At 42.2% G+C, this 19,696-nt stretch overlaps 1 protein-coding gene across 1 annotated transcript in view; it reads left to right on the top strand.

Annotated features, from left to right (window-relative positions):
- LOC126251946 (corticotropin-releasing factor receptor 1-like) overlaps window positions 1–19,696 on the top strand; it is a 418,931-nt gene that overhangs the window by 251,731 nt on the left and 147,504 nt on the right. The window contains exons 3-4 of the mRNA XM_049952707.1: window positions 1,730–1,877; window positions 7,695–7,814. Coding sequence (XP_049808664.1) covers window positions 1,730–1,877; window positions 7,695–7,814 — 268 coding nt within the window. The remainder of the gene's footprint in view (window positions 1–1,729; window positions 1,878–7,694; window positions 7,815–19,696) is intronic.

Here is a 19,696-nt window from a genome sequence, read left to right as displayed (position 1 = left end):
TCTGCAGACGTTAAAGTAACCTCTGGCGTGCCACAGGGGAGTGTTATGGGACTATTGCTTTTCACAATAAATATAAATGATCTAGTAGATAGTATCGGAAGTTCCATGCGGCTTTTCGCGGATAATGCTGTAGTATACAGAGAAGTTGCAGCGTTAGAAAATTGCAGCGAAATGCAGGAAGATCTGCAGCGGATAGGCACTTAAGTGCAGGGAGTGGCAACTGACCATTAACATAGACAAATGTAATGTATTGCGAATACATAGAAAGAAGGATCCTTTATTGTATGATTATATGATAGCGGAACAAACACCGGTAGCAGTTACTTCTGTAAAATATCTGGGAGTATGCGTACGGAACGATTTGAAGTGGAATGATCATAAAAAAATTCTTGTTCAAAAAATGAGTGTGAAATCTTATGGGACTTAACTGCTAAGGTCATCAGTCCCTAAGCTTACACACTACTTAACCTAAATTATCCTAAGGACAAACACACACACCCATGCCCGATGGAGGACTCGAATCTCCGCCGGGAGCAGTCGAAAATTAATTGTTGGTAAGGCGGGTGCCAGTTTGAGATTCATTGGGAAAGACTTTAGAAAATGTAGCCCATCAACAAAGGAGGTGGCTTACAAAACACTCGTTCGACCTATACTTGAGTATTGCTCATCAGTGTGGGATCCGTACCAGGTCGGGTTGACACAGGAGATAGAGAAGATCCAAAGAAGAGCATCGCGTGATAGCGTTACGGAGATGTTTAGCAAACTCAAGTGGCAGACTCTGCAAGAGAGGCGCTCTGCATCGCGGTGTAGCTTGCTGTCCAGGTTTCGAGAGGCTGCGTTTCTGGATGAGGTATCGAATATATTGCTTCCCCCTACTTATACCTCCAGAGGAGATCACGAATGTAAAATTAGAGAGATTCGGGTGCGCACGGAGGCTTCCCGGCAGTCGTTCTTCCCGCGAACCATACACGACTGGAACAGGAAATGGAGGTAATGACAGTGGCACGTAAAGTGCCCCCCGCCACACACCGTTGGGTGGCTTGTGGAGTATAAATGTAGATGTAGATGTAGGTAAACAGATTGTGACAATAGAACTGATCGTCACACGTACTACTCACTGACGCTTACTATGAGCCTCGGAAGTGCTTTACATAACGCATCTCAACCATCAGCTGTTTATGTGTCCCGTTAGTCACCTAGCGGTTTCGGTTATTAGGCATCATCCAGGATATCTATCAATATCAACATTAAAATATTATGAAAGTGCATTGCATACAAAAATAGAAAAACTGAAAAAGTATGAGGGTGCAAAGTTCCATTTGTATACTTACAGAGTACAACAGATTAGTTAAAAAGCATCGCATGTGTCTTTGAAGCTGAACAATGTCGAAATTATCCAGTGAAATTGTAGAAATACCTGACATAACTTGTCTTAGATTAGTGAGAGTTATATCTCATGCCAAACAGAGAAACCTGACAGGAAAAATAATAATCTGCGCCTCGTTGAAGTCGATTATCTCAACGGATTTCCCAATTTGCAACCCATACCTGTCCACGTCTGCTTCAGTTATGTCCTTTTGTTACGGCGGCATGTGCCCACAGTGCCACCAGGTGGCTTGCAACGTGGGGGGAGGCAGTGTTCGTAATTATTGGCGAATTGGTGTATACGTAGACATGAAACACAAGTGTGAAAATTGAGAGCGGTGTGTGCGACGTGTCCGTGTTGCAGGAGGTGGTGGAGAGCCGCGACCAGCTGCGGCGGCTGGTGTGGGACAGCTTCAGGGAGGAGCAGCTGGCCAGCAGGTGGCTCTCCTGCTGCGACGAGGCCGACCGCTGCTGTGCCCTCATGGCCAACTCCTCCGGCCAGCCAGCGCCAGGTAGGGCGCGCGTCTATTACTACTACTGTAGCTTACCCAACCCGCTGCTTCTCCAGCGTTGCCTGTATAGTCCGCACCGACTTTCTTTTGGTTTTTCTTTAATCGAATTTCTATGTTGTCATGCCTATTGCTCAGTGGTAAATCACACTGTTAAAAGAGTTAGTGACTCTGTACATGGCTGCCAGACTTTGCATAACTGAAGTGCTCCCACCGGCTTAATTTAATTTCATATGGTGAATTATAAAAAAGGAGACACTAGATAAGTGGTTGTATAGGTATCAGAGCTAGTTTTACTACCGATACTGAATTCTCTCATCTCAAATCGATATCACTGTACGTGGAATAACATTTAAACGTGATATACATTTTGTCATCAGTAATCGTACGTTTCCGTAGTAATTACAACAAAAATTATTTTATAAACGTACATTACTCCTAATGAAAAATTAGTGTTTTAGACAATAGTTTCATTTTATGCAGTTTCGACGACAAAGCCGATTTGTCGTGATGGCTGTTACGTAGCTTTCTTTGATCTAGTTCACAAATTGCAGCACCTTCTAAACTTTTCGAGCTAAATAAGGGATGTTCTTTTCCAAATATACTTTTGACCAAGAAGCAATTCCACTTCCACAATTAAATATTTTTCTAAAACTTTTCATCCCCCGCCTCATCTTCTTAGACGTTTAATTTCCAAAACACTAACACACGTATTTCTCTTATTTCTTACCAAGAAGTCAAATACTAATTTTCATTGGTTTAGCTTTAAAAATGCTTCTAGTACTTAACTAACGATTTATTTTAAAGAAGTTGCTCATTATTTCACCAGTTGAGGGGCTGAATTTGTAAAAATACTGTAACAAGTATTTCTTCATGTCTGACCGAGATACCAAATATCAATTTTCGTAGTTCTTGCAGAAAAACTGCCTTAATAGCGACATATTTAAAAAAAAATGTTCATCCCCTTAGAGCAGTGGTTCCCAACTTGGGGTAACTACCCCCTGAAGGCTAAAGTGAAATTTTCTGACGGCTAAAAACTGAACGATTCGATTCTGCTTCAGCCACCAATATAAATTATTTTCGAAAGATCATTACTATTATCACAATTTAGTAAGCCTCTAATACCGGTTATATAAGTTATCCATAATTACTATTTCTCAACTTAGTAATATTAATGCGATGGAGGTTATAAGTTTCTCACATAGTCTACCCATGACACCCATATGTTGTGCTTTGTCCCGTATATCGCGCTGCTGATAAAAGTGAGACGTATACGGAACAAATGCGAAGTCTGCCATGTTATACACAGTACCTGCAGTAGTCCAGAAATTTCCCGTTACTCTCTTCGAAACAGATAAATAAATTAATTGGCCGCACGATATAGCAGTAACTACGTAAGGGCCTCTGTAATGCTGCACCAGTATTATTATCATTGTTACTATTACTAAAAGTGGGTATGGTCAGACACAAAGCATTAACAGTTTAAAGTCTTCCAATTTCTTCCAGTCCAGAAGTAAGGAGTGCAGCAATCAAGTGGTTTACGAACAGTAAGTATAGTGCACACATCTTAACCTGGTTGATCTTAAATGGGGTTACAGTGTGCCGGTCAAGCAAGTGTCGCAATGGAGAGGAGTAATGCAGGGGAAACATGTTTTGTAACAAGTGTCTACCCTCACTGTGGATAGTTAACTTTCTTATCTGATACGGAGTAGTGAGTAGCACTTGCGATGCACCACAAATTCCTTCGTCAGTCATTCTAACACACACACACACACACACACACACACACACACACACACACACACACACACTAAAAATCATTCATCTTTTACCATTTTAAAAATAAAAGTGTTCCAAGAAAAGTCGTTCATTCTACAATTTAGCTAAAGCTGGTAATAATGTGGGGAAGGGGAGGGGGCACAGAAAGTGGGGGAGGGGAAAGGGGGGGGGGTTAGAGCTAATGTCTGATTGCACTCAGGGGTAATGGCCTAAGAAAGCTTGGGAACCATTACCTTAGAGGTAGAATTTTGAAAAATTCGTTCTTAAACGATGCCCACAGTATAAGATTAAGAGCCTGTTCAGATTTCAAGATTATGTTCTTAGCATCTGAAGGATACTAAACTGTCACCCAGTCACCCAATTCCAATTACGGGTTGCCTATCTAAAGGCTTCGAGAGTCTGCAATAATTTGACTGTCAATAGTCCGCGTAATTATGGACCGAATTGAAAAATTTAAAAAGCTGCGGTATCTACTCTTTCATACTATAACTCACGTTTAATGGGAACGATGAGCTCGCTGTTTGGTCCCCTCTCCCAGAATCAACCAACCAACTTCACTTTAAAGGTATGACACAATAATTAAAACATTAAAGTTACAAACTGTAGATGGTTGGTTCATTGCTTTGAAGGGACCAGACAGCGAGGTCATCGGTCCCATCGGATTAAAGAAGGATGGGAAAGGAATTCAGGCGTGGCCTTTTAGAGGAACCATCCCGACATTTGCCTGCAGCGATTTAGGGGAATAACGTAGAACCTAGATCAGGATGGCCGGACGCGGGTTTGAACCGTCATCCTCCAGAATGCGAGCCCAGTGTGCTAACCACTGCGTCACCTCTTTCGGTAACTGTACATGACTAGAAGCAGCGTAACTGAGGCACGCAAATTACCCACATTATATTACTACAGTATTTGAGTCTGAGAACACTTAGGCAAAAAATGTATCAAATGGCTCTGAGCACTACGGGACTTAACATCTGAGGTCATCAGTCCCCTAGAACTTAGAACTACTTAAACCTAACTAACCTAAGGACATCACACACACCCATGCCCTAGGCAGGATTCGAACCTGCGACCGTAGCAGCAGCTCGGTTCCGGACTGAAGCGCCTAGAACCGCTCGGCCACTGCGGCCGGCAACACTTAGGCGACTGACAACAAACTTAACATATAATGTAAACAAATGAAACTATATGATTCCACAGACACTTCCAAATTTCAACCATGATGTCTGACACTTTGCCGTCGCATCCTATTGTGCAAATCCCACAATATTTCGTCGATACAGTGGTTTGACGCCTTGATGGCCATCAGTCGCGTCTTGCAGTAGCGACCACAGCAACTAGCGTCACCTGAAGACGTCCAACACATGTAGTGACGAAATGTTGTGCGATTTGCACGGTATGATCCGGCGGCAAACTCGAGAAGAGTATCTGCAGCAGATCCGTCGGTAAAGCCTGAAAAGTCACACCTGAAAAGAGTTTTATTTGATTAAAACACCTATGCCTTGGTTCCAGACAGGATCTCTCGTTTCGTTCAATGCTGAGGTGCTATTCCAATTAGGTTAGAGAGCCTCTGCATTGCTGTTCTAGTTTAGGGGGGATACCAAGTGGGTTGAGGCGTGAACGTGAATTTGGGATGAAGAGGAAGGCGTGCTAGGGTAGTCCATTCAGTTGTGCAAAGCCACTCTGCCGGGGTGATGTGGTTGTTAGCACATCTGCTTAGTGAGCAGGAGCCCTGGATTAGAATCCCGTCTTGGCCCAAATTTTCATTCTTCGCTTCAGTCTGCACATATACAACGTAATTTAAAACTTTTTCGAAACATCTCCTCACGTACAGTCGCACAAAGTAATGAAAGGAATACAGCTTATTCCTCACTGAAGGTTCTAGGCGCTTCAGTCCAGAACTGCGCTGCTGCTACGGTTGCAGGCTCGAACCCTGCCCCGGCCATGGATTTGTGTGATGTCCTTAGCTTAGTCAGGTTTAAGTAGTTCTAAGTCTAAGGAACTGATGACCTCAGATGTTAAGTCCCATAGTGCTTAGAGCCATTCGATTCCTCGCTGAATGTTCCTCACCCATCCAGTTTTGGAGTCCTAACATAAACGTTTTACGTGCTTAAAGTCAAATATTTAACACGTTAACTCATATGTAACGTAATCACACATTTGGAACTATTTTATACCTGGTTCCTTTGAAGAATCTCGAGTGGGACTGTGGAGGGAAGGGGGAATAACTGGGAGAATAATGTTAGCACTACAATGTAATTTTCACTACCAACGCATCAGGACGTGGTGATGGTAGCCAGCCACCGTGTTATACTCTGACAACAGCATCATTCCGATGCGGTATGGAGGGACCAAAGTGAAAGTGTGAAGAGTAGTTTAGTACATGAGGGGCGAAATATAACATTCAAGTAACTAATTAAGGAAGTTATGGGTGCTGTAGGAATGGTCAGAGAAGAGGCCAAAGAGCTGTGGATGGCTCAGGAAATATTCGACCTTATGAATGGACGAAGAATATTGCAGTGCCTGTGTTGTTAAACATACAAGCTTTACAATCGGCTGTATAATGAAATGACGACGGCTGAAATTTGTGCCGTACTTCTTAATGACACAGAAACTTCAATATCATATTCATCCGCCGATACCGGCAGATACTTTCAGTTACAATGTCCCCCATATACGAGACTTACATAATGTGTACGAGTACAAGTTGTGACCCAGCGACGACGACATGTGGAAGTTCGTGTCTGGCTATGAGTCGTGCACGGATAGCCGAAGCGGTAAGGCGATGGATCGCGTAGAACGGGAAATCCGTCTTCGAGTGCTATTCTGGCACAAATTTTCACTATCATCATTCCCTTTATACAGCTGATAGTTGTTCGTATTTGCAACTGCGAATGCATTTCATGTACAGCAACAACTAACCCAGCGGTATACATAATTTATGAATAAATTTAACAGGAAATGCAAAAAGACCAAGTCAAAATGAATGAGAGAAACTTATTGAGATATTATGAAATACACGAGTGTAGCAGAAATTAACGTGGCGCAAAGTTTTAAAAAACAATGAAAATTGGTTATTTTAGAGTAAAATAACGTATGATGGATGAATCTAGGGGACAATAGGAAGCAGACTAGCAGAGGCCTGGAAGGAAGGAAGATTAGAGTTTAATGTTCCTGCGGCATCGAAGTCATTATAGTCAGAGCACAACCTCGGATTGTTGCAAAGATGGTAAAGGAAATTGGCCGTGCCCTTTCAAAGGAACTATTGGGGCATTTGCCTGGAGCGATTTTGGGAAGCCACGGAAAACCTAAATATGGATAGTCGGACGCGGATTTGAACCGCCGTCCTCCCGAATGCGAGTCCAGAGCAACGACCAGTGGCGAAATCTCGCCGGGTCAGACGCTTGGAGAAGGAGAATTCTACTCACCAAGCCCGCTGGGTACTCTGTATACAACTGATACTTCCCCTTCTCCTGTTCCAGTCACGGGTAATGAGCCAAAAGAACGGTCGGTGCTAAGTCTCCGTTAATGTTAAACTCTGGATCTTTCGCGAGATACTCATTGAGTTTCTAAGCCTTTGCGTTTGCCAGGTAAGGAAAACTCATTATTTTTTCTCTAAGTTCATTAATCCGCTGATCGATTTGTTCAATTCTGTGGTTGTTAATGTGCTAGCTCTAGAACTAGAATGTGACATAATACCTTGAACACTACACATTATTCACAAGTGACCATTGGGGCGGGGAGAGGCAACGTGGCATCATTAGGTGATATCAGTTGCGAAGGGCACATTTGAAACGGCATCGAGCTAGATGTGCTAGCCTTAGATCCAGCGCTAACAAGTTTTTTTTTAGTCATGGGGGATGTCCCACATGTCATGTGAGTCCGTACCGTGATGAAATGTTGTTGATATTAACGTGAAAGGGGTACCCTACACTAGGAGGTAGTTATGTTTATCTCAGTTGAATGTGATTACATTATGGATATTTGTGTGTAAGGTATTTACTGACTGGAATGTACTACGTTTCACTGTGTGGTTTACAGATCAGTGTCCGATGTCATGGGATGGATGGACCTGCTGGCCTGAAGCCCCAGCCCCATCTGAGCAGCACCTGCCGTGTCCTCCACAGACCACTGTCAGCTCACAGTTGCCGCACTGCCCACGTGAGTACAGGGGGAGATAAACGCATGTGTGTGAAGTGTGTGTGAGAGTGGGTGAGAGCATGAGAGAGAGTGGGTGAGAGTTTGAGAAAGAGTGGGTGAGAGTGTGAGGGTGAGTGGGTGAGAGTGTGAGGGAGAGTAGGTGAGGGTGTGAGGAAGATTGGGTGAGAGTGTGAGGGAGGGTGAGAGAGAGAGTGCATGAGAGCATGAGAGAGAGTGGATGAGAATTTGAGAAAGAGTGGCTGAGAGTGTGAAGGAGAGTGGATGAGAGTGTGAGGGAGAGTGGATGAGAGTGTGAGGGAGAGTGGGTGAGAGTGTGAGGCAGAGTGGGTGAGAGTGTGAGGGAGAGTAGGTGAGGGCGTGAGAAAGAGTGGAGGGGTAGGAGCTGTTCCTACTGAGTGGTACTAGAAAGTGACACATTAGGAGCGAAATATCTTAGCAGACTAATGAAGTTATCCTGTGATGCATAACAGAGTATTAGAGGTGTATATGAGGGTGGCTGCAGTGCTGCTGGAAGTCTCGCATTATGTCAATCTTAACTCCTTACCAAAAGAACATGAGATCCGTTGAAATTCTAAATTTTATAAGACAGCAAAAAAGTAGTACACCTTTTCAAATAGAGAGAAATTTCAGTCTTATTTATATCATATACACATCGTATACAGAGAAACGGATTAGCGTGGTCGCATACTAATTTCGCTTTCAATAGCAATTTCTGAAAATAGACGTTTGAGGGATTACGTTAATAACACATGGATATAAACAAAAGAAAAAAAATTGTGTTTATAAGTGAAAGATATTTATCATCAAAGGAAATGGAACTCGAAACTTGATTCATGCTATCTTTCCCAGATGAGAAACAAACACGGAGACATTACAAAGCACATGACGTTTTCAATAGTTTCATTAAATCTCTTAAGATGTACAAAGCAACATACCGAAAATATATTACAACAAGACGAAGATACAGTAAATTATGTGAAATTGTAAATTTAAGAAAATCGTCATTTGTAGTGCGATTGACCACCTCAGTATTGGGACAATGCAAGGGATTTTCATACAATCTGCGGTAATCCTTTCATATACATATACAATTTCACATCCTCAAACTTTTTTTCCACATTAGCACAGTATCATAGAGAGCCGCGAAGCCCAATATTTAGTAGGACTTCTGGCTCCCTGAAATTTTTTTTAGTACGTTTTATTTTTGTACGCCCTGTTTCCAACTATTTCCTTAAAGTTTATCGGAGGCTGCTCACGCTTCTGCTTTTCTCTGATCCCATTTGTTCATAGGTTCTAGTTTCATGCTGAGTTTCCCCGCCCATCGCCTTTCGTGAAATTTCCTAAAAAGTTTGAGGACAGTGTTGCGATAGCATTGTAAAAGTGGCCTGACCACTTAATACAGATATTTGGTCTTCTCTATATTTCTTGTCAGTGTCGTGTGGTCCTGGCATAAAATTGTTTACGGTTTTTACAACAGTTGCAGCGGTTTTCATTCAGCTTGCAAAAATTTGGCTGTGGATGCCCATCCATTAAACTGAACTATAAATTATTAAAATTCATTCAACAGCCAAGATCGCATACAATATTTGTTTATTTAAGGCAACCGGTTTCAACAGACTTTGCTGTTACCTTCAGGTCTGTAAGAAAGTGCATGTACATGGAATATGTCTCATAAGTCAACATGTAACATTTTATATAACAGTTTTAGTTTGGTATTATGAAAGCCGGAAGCGGGCCTGTACGTTTACGCACCTTAAAAATTATTTTTTTGTAATAAGTGTTCGTTTTACGCTAAACATGTTCATTTTACGCTGAACATCAAGCAGAAGATGTCAAGTGGATAAAAATCAGGACATTATAAAAGGTCTGTCATGACTAAAGTATTTAAAGACATAAAGCATCTTTTGCAAAAGGCCATGTCCATAAAGATATTGTTCACAGATACTTGTTACATCACACTAACACGGTAGACAACAGCATGTCTGTTTGCATATGCTGGATATATTCTAGATAGTGCGAATCAACTTTAAACAGCTTATAAGGTACAATAGACAGGTGTTATTGCAAAGACAACATTTGTATAGTTTGTTGCAGCCACTAGATGGGTCTTACATCGGAACCATGTGACACATCGTAAATAATTCTCTTTTCATATTGTAATCTCCTGCTCCTTCCTAATTCCATCTATTGTCCTTATTAGTATTTTATGAAGATTTATAGGAGCGAAGATTACAATAAACTTTCTAGTTCACTTAGTTTTTCATGTTGAGTTGGTTCCAGTTCTTCTTGTCTAGGGGTCTGATTCTTGAACCTGAAAATGTCACATTTTAGGTTCTCACGGTTGCATTGATCTACATAAATTGTAAGTTTGTTGTTACAGAATTTTGTTTTTATGTTGATATATTTTCTCAAATTTTAATATATCATACACTCTTCTGATTTTTCACATTAACAAAGCCGAAATTACATTTTCGCACAAAATACAAAAATACATCAGAGGCACGCTTACTACTACTTCATTCTGCGGCAATAACAATATCAGAAAGTGTTTACAGCTTTTCTTAACAAATGAATTTCTACTAGTTTCTGTTACATTATTGCTTTCGACTGTTATTTCATAAATGAATCCGTAAATATTCATAGTAACCAGTATTATAACATCGAGACTAAAACATTTTATAAAGAAATTCATTTTCATAAATTTTAGCTTGAAAATAACATTCCGTGTATAAGATTATATGAAAGTTTTCAGAAAAGCAGCTGACCTGTCGAAAATTCGAAAAATAATAATGGTATCGACAACTACTGTTGAGGAAAAGTAATGCTAGAGGAGGATGTCCCCTTACAATATTTGAAATTAACTACCTTAGTGAGTGGCCTTTAAGAACAGTAAATATTACAAAGCTGTGCTTTACTGGCAACAGAAAAACATATTTAATTCTCACAATCCCCTTTACAGATTCTTATTATTGCACACATAATAGGAAAATTAAGGTACTTACTCTGCAATAGTTTATTTCGTACTTGTTGTGGCGCTTAGCCTATCTGCCACAATGTGGACAGGTGCACAAACACACAGCTGCAGGTGTACCGTGTTTGTGTGGTGTAACAAGAATCTGTGAGCAATACGTATATGGACATGGCCTTTTCCAGAAGGTGCTATACGTTTTTAAATATTTTGATGACATACCTTTTACAATGTGCTGATTTTTATCCGCTTCATATCTTGTTCGTGAGGTTCGGTGTAAAATGAACACGTTTTACAAAATAAAGATTTTTAAGTAATGTAAATGTACAGGTCCACTTCCGGTTTTTATAATACCAACAAAAACATTTATATCAAACGTTACATCTTAACATATGAGACACATTCCATGTATATGCACTTTGTTACGTACCCAAAGGTGACAGCAAAGTCTGTTGAAACCGGTTGTCTTAAATAAAGAAATACCTTATGCGATCTTGACTGTTGAACGGCTTTTAACAATTAAAACAGATCGCTATTCAATATTCTCAATAAGACAACATTCAAAGAACTGTGAATAACATGTTGCAAAAGAAATACAAACGTCCGGTAATTGTTTCCGATGAGTTTTCTTATAGGGACGTTTCCCTGTAGGCCTTTGCCTTTCTGGCAGTAGGGAGCATCCCTGATTTTATTTTGACTGTCCAGTACCAGATACACATGTTGGATCTCCCACCGTATAGTTATTATCGCCGACAGAATGTGGAAGCTACATCGACCGTCTCTCCGGTAATTTCCAAGAATGTTTGTCTGTCGAAGCCGGGGGGTCCAAACGAAAGATATAGAAGGTGTGATTCTATATTAATCCCGCGACTGTAATGGCGGGTGTTATGAGCAGTGCTTACAGTGGTCACTACAGCAACGACAAAAGAAGAGCGTTGGCTAAAATACTTGTAATTACGAAGGAAATGACTTACCTCACTCGTCGTCGACGTTTTCATCATGGGAAAGTCCATTTGATGTGAATGCTACAGGAAGCATTCCCTTTTTGCCGTAACCTGGGTAAACTCTGCCAATGCCACACAAAAACATGGATAGAGTGTCACATGCGTCAACTTTTCCTTGAAACCGCATGTTACGGAAGTACAGATACTGAAACAAGTAGAGTTCGTCCATTTCTCCTCGACGCTCTTCTCTTTTAATGGAAGATTTCGCTGATTTCCTCAGCCGCTCGATATTCTGCGTGTGCACACTGCTGCCATCCCAAGACGCGAACTCGACACAACGGTTCAAGAACATGTGGCTGAATCCTTCTGCTTTCGGTATCTTGTAGGATTGAAAGCCGTCATAATCACTTTTATACTGCGCAGTATAAAGTACTTTTATCAAACTGGCTAAAGTCACCTAACTTTCTTACCACAGAGTACTTCTGGTACTCTCGTTCTATACCTCCGAATACCCAAATGTGTTCGGTTTCATACTTTAAAGGTCATCCTCTCTGGTTTTCCCTTCTTGATATGTGCGACTCATCCGTATTATGTTGGAGTATAATGACTTTTCTGGAGACTAGAAATATACTCTGTAGGAATCAGCATGGGTTTCGAAAAAGACGATCGTGTGAAACCCAGCTCACGCTATTCGTCCACGAAACTCAGACGGGTTCCCAGGTAGATGCCGTGTTTCTTGACTTCCGCAAGGTGTTTGATACAGTTCCCCACAGTCGTTTAGTGAACAAAGTAAGAAGCTATGGACTATCAGACCAATTGTGTGACTGGATTGAACAGTTCCTAGGTAACTGGACGCAGCATGTCATTCTCAATGGAGACAAGTCTTCCGAAGTAAGAGTGATTTCAGGTGTGCCGTAGGGGAGTGTCGTAAGTCCGTTGCTATTCGCAATATATATAAATGACCTTGTGGATAACATCGGAGGTTCACTGAGGCTTTTTGCGGGTGATGCTGTAATATATAGAGAGGTTGTAACAATGGAAAATTGTACTGAAATGCAGGAGGATCTGCAACGAATGACGCATGGTGCAGGGAATGGAAATTGAATCACAATGTAGACAAGTGTAACGTGCTGCGAATACATAGAAAGAAAGATCCTTTATCATTTAGCTATAATATAGCAAGTCAGCTACTGGAAACAGTTAATTTCATAAATTATCTGGGAATAGGCATTATGAGTGATTTAAAATGGAATGGCCATATAAAATTAATCGTCGGCAAAGCAGATGCCAGACTGAGATTCATTGGAAGAATCCTAAGGAAATGCAGTCCGAAAACAAAGGAGGTAGGTTGCAGTGCACTTGTTCGCCCACTGCTTGAATACTTCTTACCGGTGTGGGATCCGTACCAGATAAATCGTTCAAATAGCTCTGAGCAATATGGGACTTAACATCTGAGGTCATCAGTCTCCTAGAACTTAGAACTACTTAAACCTAAGTAACCTAAGGACATCACACACATCCATGCCCGAGGCAGGATTCGAACCTGCGACCGTAGCGGTCGCGTGTACCAGATAGGGTTGGTAGAAGAGATAGAGAAGATCCAACGGACAGCAGCGCGCTTCATTAGAGGATCATTTAATAATCGCGAAAGCGTTACGGAGATGATCGGTAAACTCCAGTGGAAGGCTCTGCAAGAGAGACGCTCAGTAGCTCGGTACAGGCTTTTGTTGAAGTTTCGAGAATATACCTTCACCGAGGAGTCAAAAAGTATATTGCTCGCTCCTACGTATATCTCGCGAAGAGACCATGAGGGGGTTCTCAAGGTACCCTCCGCCACACACCGTCAGGTGGCTTACGGAGTATGGATGTAGATGTAGAAGAACTTTATTTGGTCCACAGATCGGTTCACTGTCGTTCGTCACTATTATATATTACACTTCTCTGCAAATTCACACGCGGTATTGGTAGCTAAGTCAGTTTCCGATGCTGTTGCTTGCAGAGTGTAATCTCTAATCCAGTCCATATTTCCGAAAAAAATTAAAACAATATTCTACGTTACATAAACATGGAATCAGATTCTCCCAAGTGAGCCAATCGGCCGAAGAAACGTCTACTACCACAGACACCCCAACTCACTACCGACATAAACCGTGCAGGTTTCCCTAGCGATTCACAAATAATTTATCATAACGCCCGCCACCACAGTCCCTTGATCGATTTAGAACATCACGTTCTATATCTATAGTTTGGAGCCCGCGGCCTCGATAGGCAAACATTCTTGGAAATTACCGCTTCTACACTGGAAACCTTCGCAGTCATGCATCCCCGAACGGATCGTAAATACCTCGGTGGTTTCGTCCTTCCACTTCTTCCACACGGCCTGACGTCAGCGGTGTCTGTTTTCGGCAGGGTTGCGGTCCAGCGTAAACCTCGTTTCCGCCATCGTGTTTAGCTCCGAGACACAGCGCAGCCGTCGGAAATGCGTGGAACGTGGTGCAAGCTGGAGACATCTGCGAACTCGTCCGACCCTGTGGTACTGGGGGGCGGCTGAGTCGCGGCAAAGCTGACAGTCATTCGGATTCAATTTCATCGCTACCGAGGACAACCTGTGTAAGAGCTACGCGCACGTTTTAGTTTGTAAGTAGCAATACCAACTATATTGATCAGGCAAAACGTTATGACTACTGCCCATCGTGAAACCGAATGCCACCGGGCAGCATTGCGGTCACGTGACGCGGTAAAAGACGTACGTAACAGTAACAAAGACGAATGGTGAATGGGACGATACAGGGCGCAAATGGGCAACACCACTGACATAAACGTCTCTGACAAAGGGCAGGTTGTGATGTCTCGGCCCTCAGGAACGACTGTCTCGAAAACCGCGAATCTGGTCGGCTGTTCGCGTACTACTGTTGTGGGCATCTACAGAAAGCGTTTCAAGGAAGTTTATGCCACGAGCAGGTGACATGGCGTTGGCTGTCTACGACTCATCAAAAAAGTGGAGATGAGATGGTTGCTCGCTCTCTGAAGCAGAATAGGTGGCTATAGATTCCTGACATTTTCAGTCTGGGAGTGATCTGCGATGGGCCGACCGGTGTGACAGTGCGGTTCTAGGCGCTTCAGTCTGGAACCGCGTGACCGCTAGGGTCGCAGGTTCGAATCCTGCCTCGGGCATGGATGTGTGTGATGTCCTTAGGTTGGTTAGGTGTAAGTAGTGCTACGTTGTAGGGGACTGATGACCACAGATGTTATGTCCCATACTGCTCAGAGCCATTTGAACCATATTTTTTTATCTGCGATGTTTGATAACTGAAGAAAATTTCAAAAGCCAAGATTGCTAAAAAAAGCATCTTGTTTTGGATGACTGGTTTCGACGGAGCCATGCTGTCATCATGGGGTCTTCATGGTATGATAAATGAATATGCAATGTGAAGCAAATTGAAACACTGGCAGACAATATGTAGTTAAAATTTTAAAGCATTATATCCGTTACACATAGCGCTCCCATAGTTACATAAAAATAGCGTCGTATTCGAATCCAACGTTTTGTCAAAAAAAAAAAAATAGAAAAAAAGCCTGTCGGAAAAGAAATTCCAAAAATTTAGGATTTTGAACAAACGAACGTTTATGTCTATCATAATATTAATACGTGGACACGAAAATTGAAGTACCGATTTTTAATATTAATTGTAGAAGGAGGCCACTGATCCTTATATAATTCGAAAGGAACTTTGCCATACATGTACACAAAAGAAAAAAACCTTTGTATACATAGACACAAATGAGAAAAGTTTTCCTTTGCCTCTGATGTTGCTACCAACTGCCGGCCGGTGTGGCCGAGCGGCTATAGGCGCTTCAGTGTGGAAGCGCACAAACGCTACGGTCGTAGGTTCGAATCCTGCCTCGGGCATGGATGTGTGTGATGTCCTTAGGTTACTTAGGTTTAAGTAGTTCTAAGTTCTAGGGGACTGATGACCTCAGGTGTTAAGTCCCATAGTGCTCAGAGCCATTTGAACCATTTTTGCTACCAACTTTTACCACGCGTAACGATCGGGTGATATGGTAGAATCGACACACGAAAGTAGCAACGTCTCGTGTAGTTCCATTCTCAGCACGTTCATGTTTGAATGACGCAGATAGTTCATTTGTAGTAACCCATGCTTACCATATAGCTAGAATGCCGCAACTGCTACAACGTTGATGTCGACAGTGGAAAACGAAAAGCAGTAACGAAGCCGTCGGGGACACAAACGTTATTAGCGTCGTTCTTTCACTAACTTTGGTCCAAAAGTAAGGGATCTACCTGTGTGTTCGTCACAACAAATTTTAGAGTATTCCTACTGTTCAGTATCTTCATTTTGAGTAGCTGTAGCGTCGCTTATTATAAGGAAACTATTTTGCTTCAGGCTATGCCTCAAAGAAGAACGTCAACGGGTCGGTCTGAAAGGCGAAAAGCTAGAGCGACACAATTTTTGTGTAGAGAAAGTAATAGGAACAATGCAGATGTTGATAACGATAATTCTATTGTCGTTCTGAAAGCTATATTTAAATGTGCACTGAACATAATTACAAATAATTTTCGTAACTGTAACTGCGGTTTGATGACTTTACAGTGCATATATTTTAATGCAAATCATTTCGCGTCTGAGGTGACTTTACGCGATACATCAACATTCACATTGTGTTGTCATAAGGGAAACGGTAATTTGCTGCCACCAACACAAATTTATTTTACAATGCAGTGTATCACAGACTCCCTTCAAGAAGACATGTAGCTACAATGCACCATATGTTTCGTATCAGCTCTGCGGCTAAAGTTTCAGACACGTTAATACACATGACATTTAGTATTACGGATCAGTTCCAGTGAGCAACTGGTCGAATTTCGACCACAGGCGATACTAGTATAAGCAGAATCTTAAAACTCCGAAAGTTCTTGTTCGATTGATTTCAAATTTTAACACAACTTTGTATTGAAATACGCGCGTTTTTTCATATAACGGTTTATATATAAAGGAGAATAGCTATTACTAAAAATCTTGAAAGAAAAAACCGATTTACTTCTAATTTGTACACGTTACTATAATAAATGTATGGAGACAAATTACATTTATTACAGTATTTACATTTATTACAGTATTTAGCAGTGAAATGTCATTAGCAAGTTTGCGAACGGCAAAGTTGTATGTATGGCTCATCGGCTTATGATCAGAATACTACTACGGAATTTGAATTTACAGTAATGAGCAAGGCACAAAGTTAGAGAGAGTATAGGAGAAAGATAGGGGGTGGAAGAAAATGGACCTAGCAGAAAGGAAGAGATGGGCGGAGAGAGGAGGAGATGGAGAGAGACGGGGTACGAGAAGATGGACATAGAAAGGGGGAAAGAGGGGATGAGAGAGGAGGCAGGTGCAGATGGAAAGAAAGGGAGGACAGGAAGAGGAAATGGACAAAAATGGAGATCAGATTCCAATACATATGAGGGTCACTCCAAAAGAAATGCACACTATTTTGTAAAAAATATAGTTTTCATTCTGCGTGTGTGAAAGTTTTACAGTGTGTAGGGACATCCTTCCCGCTTGTTTACAAACTTAGTTCAACCTGTTCCCGTGAGTGGCGCCGTCACAGCATGTCTTCAAGATGGCTGCTACACTTGACGTTCGTCAGAAGCAACGTGCTGTCATAGAATTCCTGTGCTGTGAAAACGAGACAGTGGGAAACATCCACAAGAGGTTGGAAAAGGTGTATGGAGATGCTGCTGTCGATCGCAGTACAGTTAGTCGGTGGGCAAGCAGGTTACGTGGTGAAAGCGGGCACGGCAATATTGAGGATTGTCCTCGCAGCGGCAGGCCTCGTACTGCAGACACTCCAGACAATGTGCAGAGAGTTAACGAATTGGTGACTGCTGACAGACGCATCACAGTGAACGAATTGTCACGCTACGTTGGGATAGGGGAAGGAAGTGTTTGCAGAATACTGAAAGTTTTGGCGTTAAAAAAGGTTTGTGCCAGGTGGGTTCCCAGGATGTTGACAGTGGCTCACAAAGAAACAAGAAAAACGGTATGCAGCGAAGTTTTGGAACAGTACGAGAATGGTGGAGATGAATTTCTTGGACGAATTGAGACAGGTAATGAAACATGGCTCCATCATTTTTCATCAGAGACGAAGAGGCAATCAAGTGAGTGACATCATGCAAATTCACCCAAGAAAAAAGATTCAAAACCACACCTTCTGCTGGAAAAGTTATGGCTACGGTGTTTTTCGATTCCGAAGGACTCTTGCTTGTGGACATCATGCCAAGTGGAACCACCATAAATTCTGATGCATATGTGACGACACTAAAGAAACTTCAAGCTCGACTGAGTCGTGTTCAACCACAACGGCAAAAGCAGGATGTTTTGCTTTTGCACGACAATGCACGGCCGGATGTGAGTCAAAAACCATGGAAGCAATCACAAAACGCGAATGGACAACACTGAAACACCCGCCTTACAGTCCTGACCTGGCTCCATGTGACTATCATCTCTTTGGGAAACTGAAAGACTCTCTTCGTGGAACAAGGTTTGAAGATGATGACTCCCTTGTGCACGCTGCCAAACAGTGGCTCCAACAGGTTGGTCCAGAATTTTACCGTGCGGGTATATAGGCGGTGGTTCCAAGATGGCGTAAGGCAGTTGAGAGGGATAGCTGTGGAGAAATGAAAATATTGTTCCTAAAGGATGTATTTACGCACTGTAAAACTTTCAAACATATAGAATAAAAGATGGATTTAAAAAAAAATTGTGGATTTCTTTTGGAGTGACCCTCGTATTAGGAACGTGTACTTTCCCTCTTCTTTCTTTCCATTTAACCAGACTGAGCCACAACAACGAGTGGCTGGAAATAAATAGTTTTTGAACGAAAATTTGTCACGCTGTCTGAGGTCCTTTATCTCTTCCTTTAGTGGTTGTGCCTCCCTTGGAACGCATTTCTAGCCATATGTCCATACGACCTTTTTTGCTCCCCATTTTCTCACGGGTCCTTGCCTACAGCTTGTCCCCATTTAGTAGAAGCACTCCTGTATAAGGCTTGTGATGACTGAGACTATGTTGTACTACACCGTAGTTATCACCGTCACAAGCGTGCGATCTATTTCGTTCAACATCCGAAAGTAAATTCGCGCGAGGCATAACAGTATTAACATGCATGAAGAGGGTAGGTTAATACGTAATGGAATACATTTTTTTTTTATGAAAGCAGGTTGGTGTTATTCAGGATTCCAATAAACCATATTATTCCCCACTCTTTTGGATACAAAACCTTACGCCACCTCTCTGGGCGGGCCTGTATGCCCACATGGTACCACTCTACTGCTCGACTTCGGCACCAACGTCTTGCTCCATCAATAACCTCCCATCATGCACGTACTGCTTCCCGCGGAGTGCATCTTCACTGGGTCATACAAATAAAAAAAGGAGGATGCAAGATCCGAGCTGAAGGGTGGATGAGGAAGAACAGTCCGGTGAAGTTTTTTCAGCTCCTTTGGGTCGGCAGACTTGTGTGAAGCTCTGCCTTGTCATGTAGACAACTTAGTTGTATGGAGATAAACAGCGTGGCGGAAATAAAGCTGTGAAGACGGGGCGTGAGTCGGGCTTGGGTAGCTCTGTTGCCGCCGGCACGGTAACTCAGCGTGTTCGGTCAGAGGGTTAGCTGCTCTCTGTAATAAAGAAACAGAGTTAATGGATCAACAACGAACTGAAACGGGTGTATTGCGACGTCCGCCCCGAGCAGATACAACGAATTAAAACGAACAAAATGAGATTTAAAAAAAAAAAAAAAAAGAAAAAAAGTTGGTAGAGCACTTGCCCGCGAAAGGCAAGGTCCCGAGTTCGAATCTCGGTCCGGCACACAGTTTTAATCTGCCAGGAAGTTTCAGCGATTAATTTACTTCTAATCAATTATTAAAAATGACAGTCACAACCACATTGTTT

Source organism: Schistocerca nitens, chromosome 4, assembly GCF_023898315.1.
Source record: "Schistocerca nitens isolate TAMUIC-IGC-003100 chromosome 4, iqSchNite1.1, whole genome shotgun sequence".
Lineage (NCBI taxonomy): Eukaryota > Metazoa > Arthropoda > Insecta > Orthoptera > Acrididae > Schistocerca > Schistocerca nitens.
This window is presented reverse-complemented; position numbering and strand designations above follow the sequence as displayed.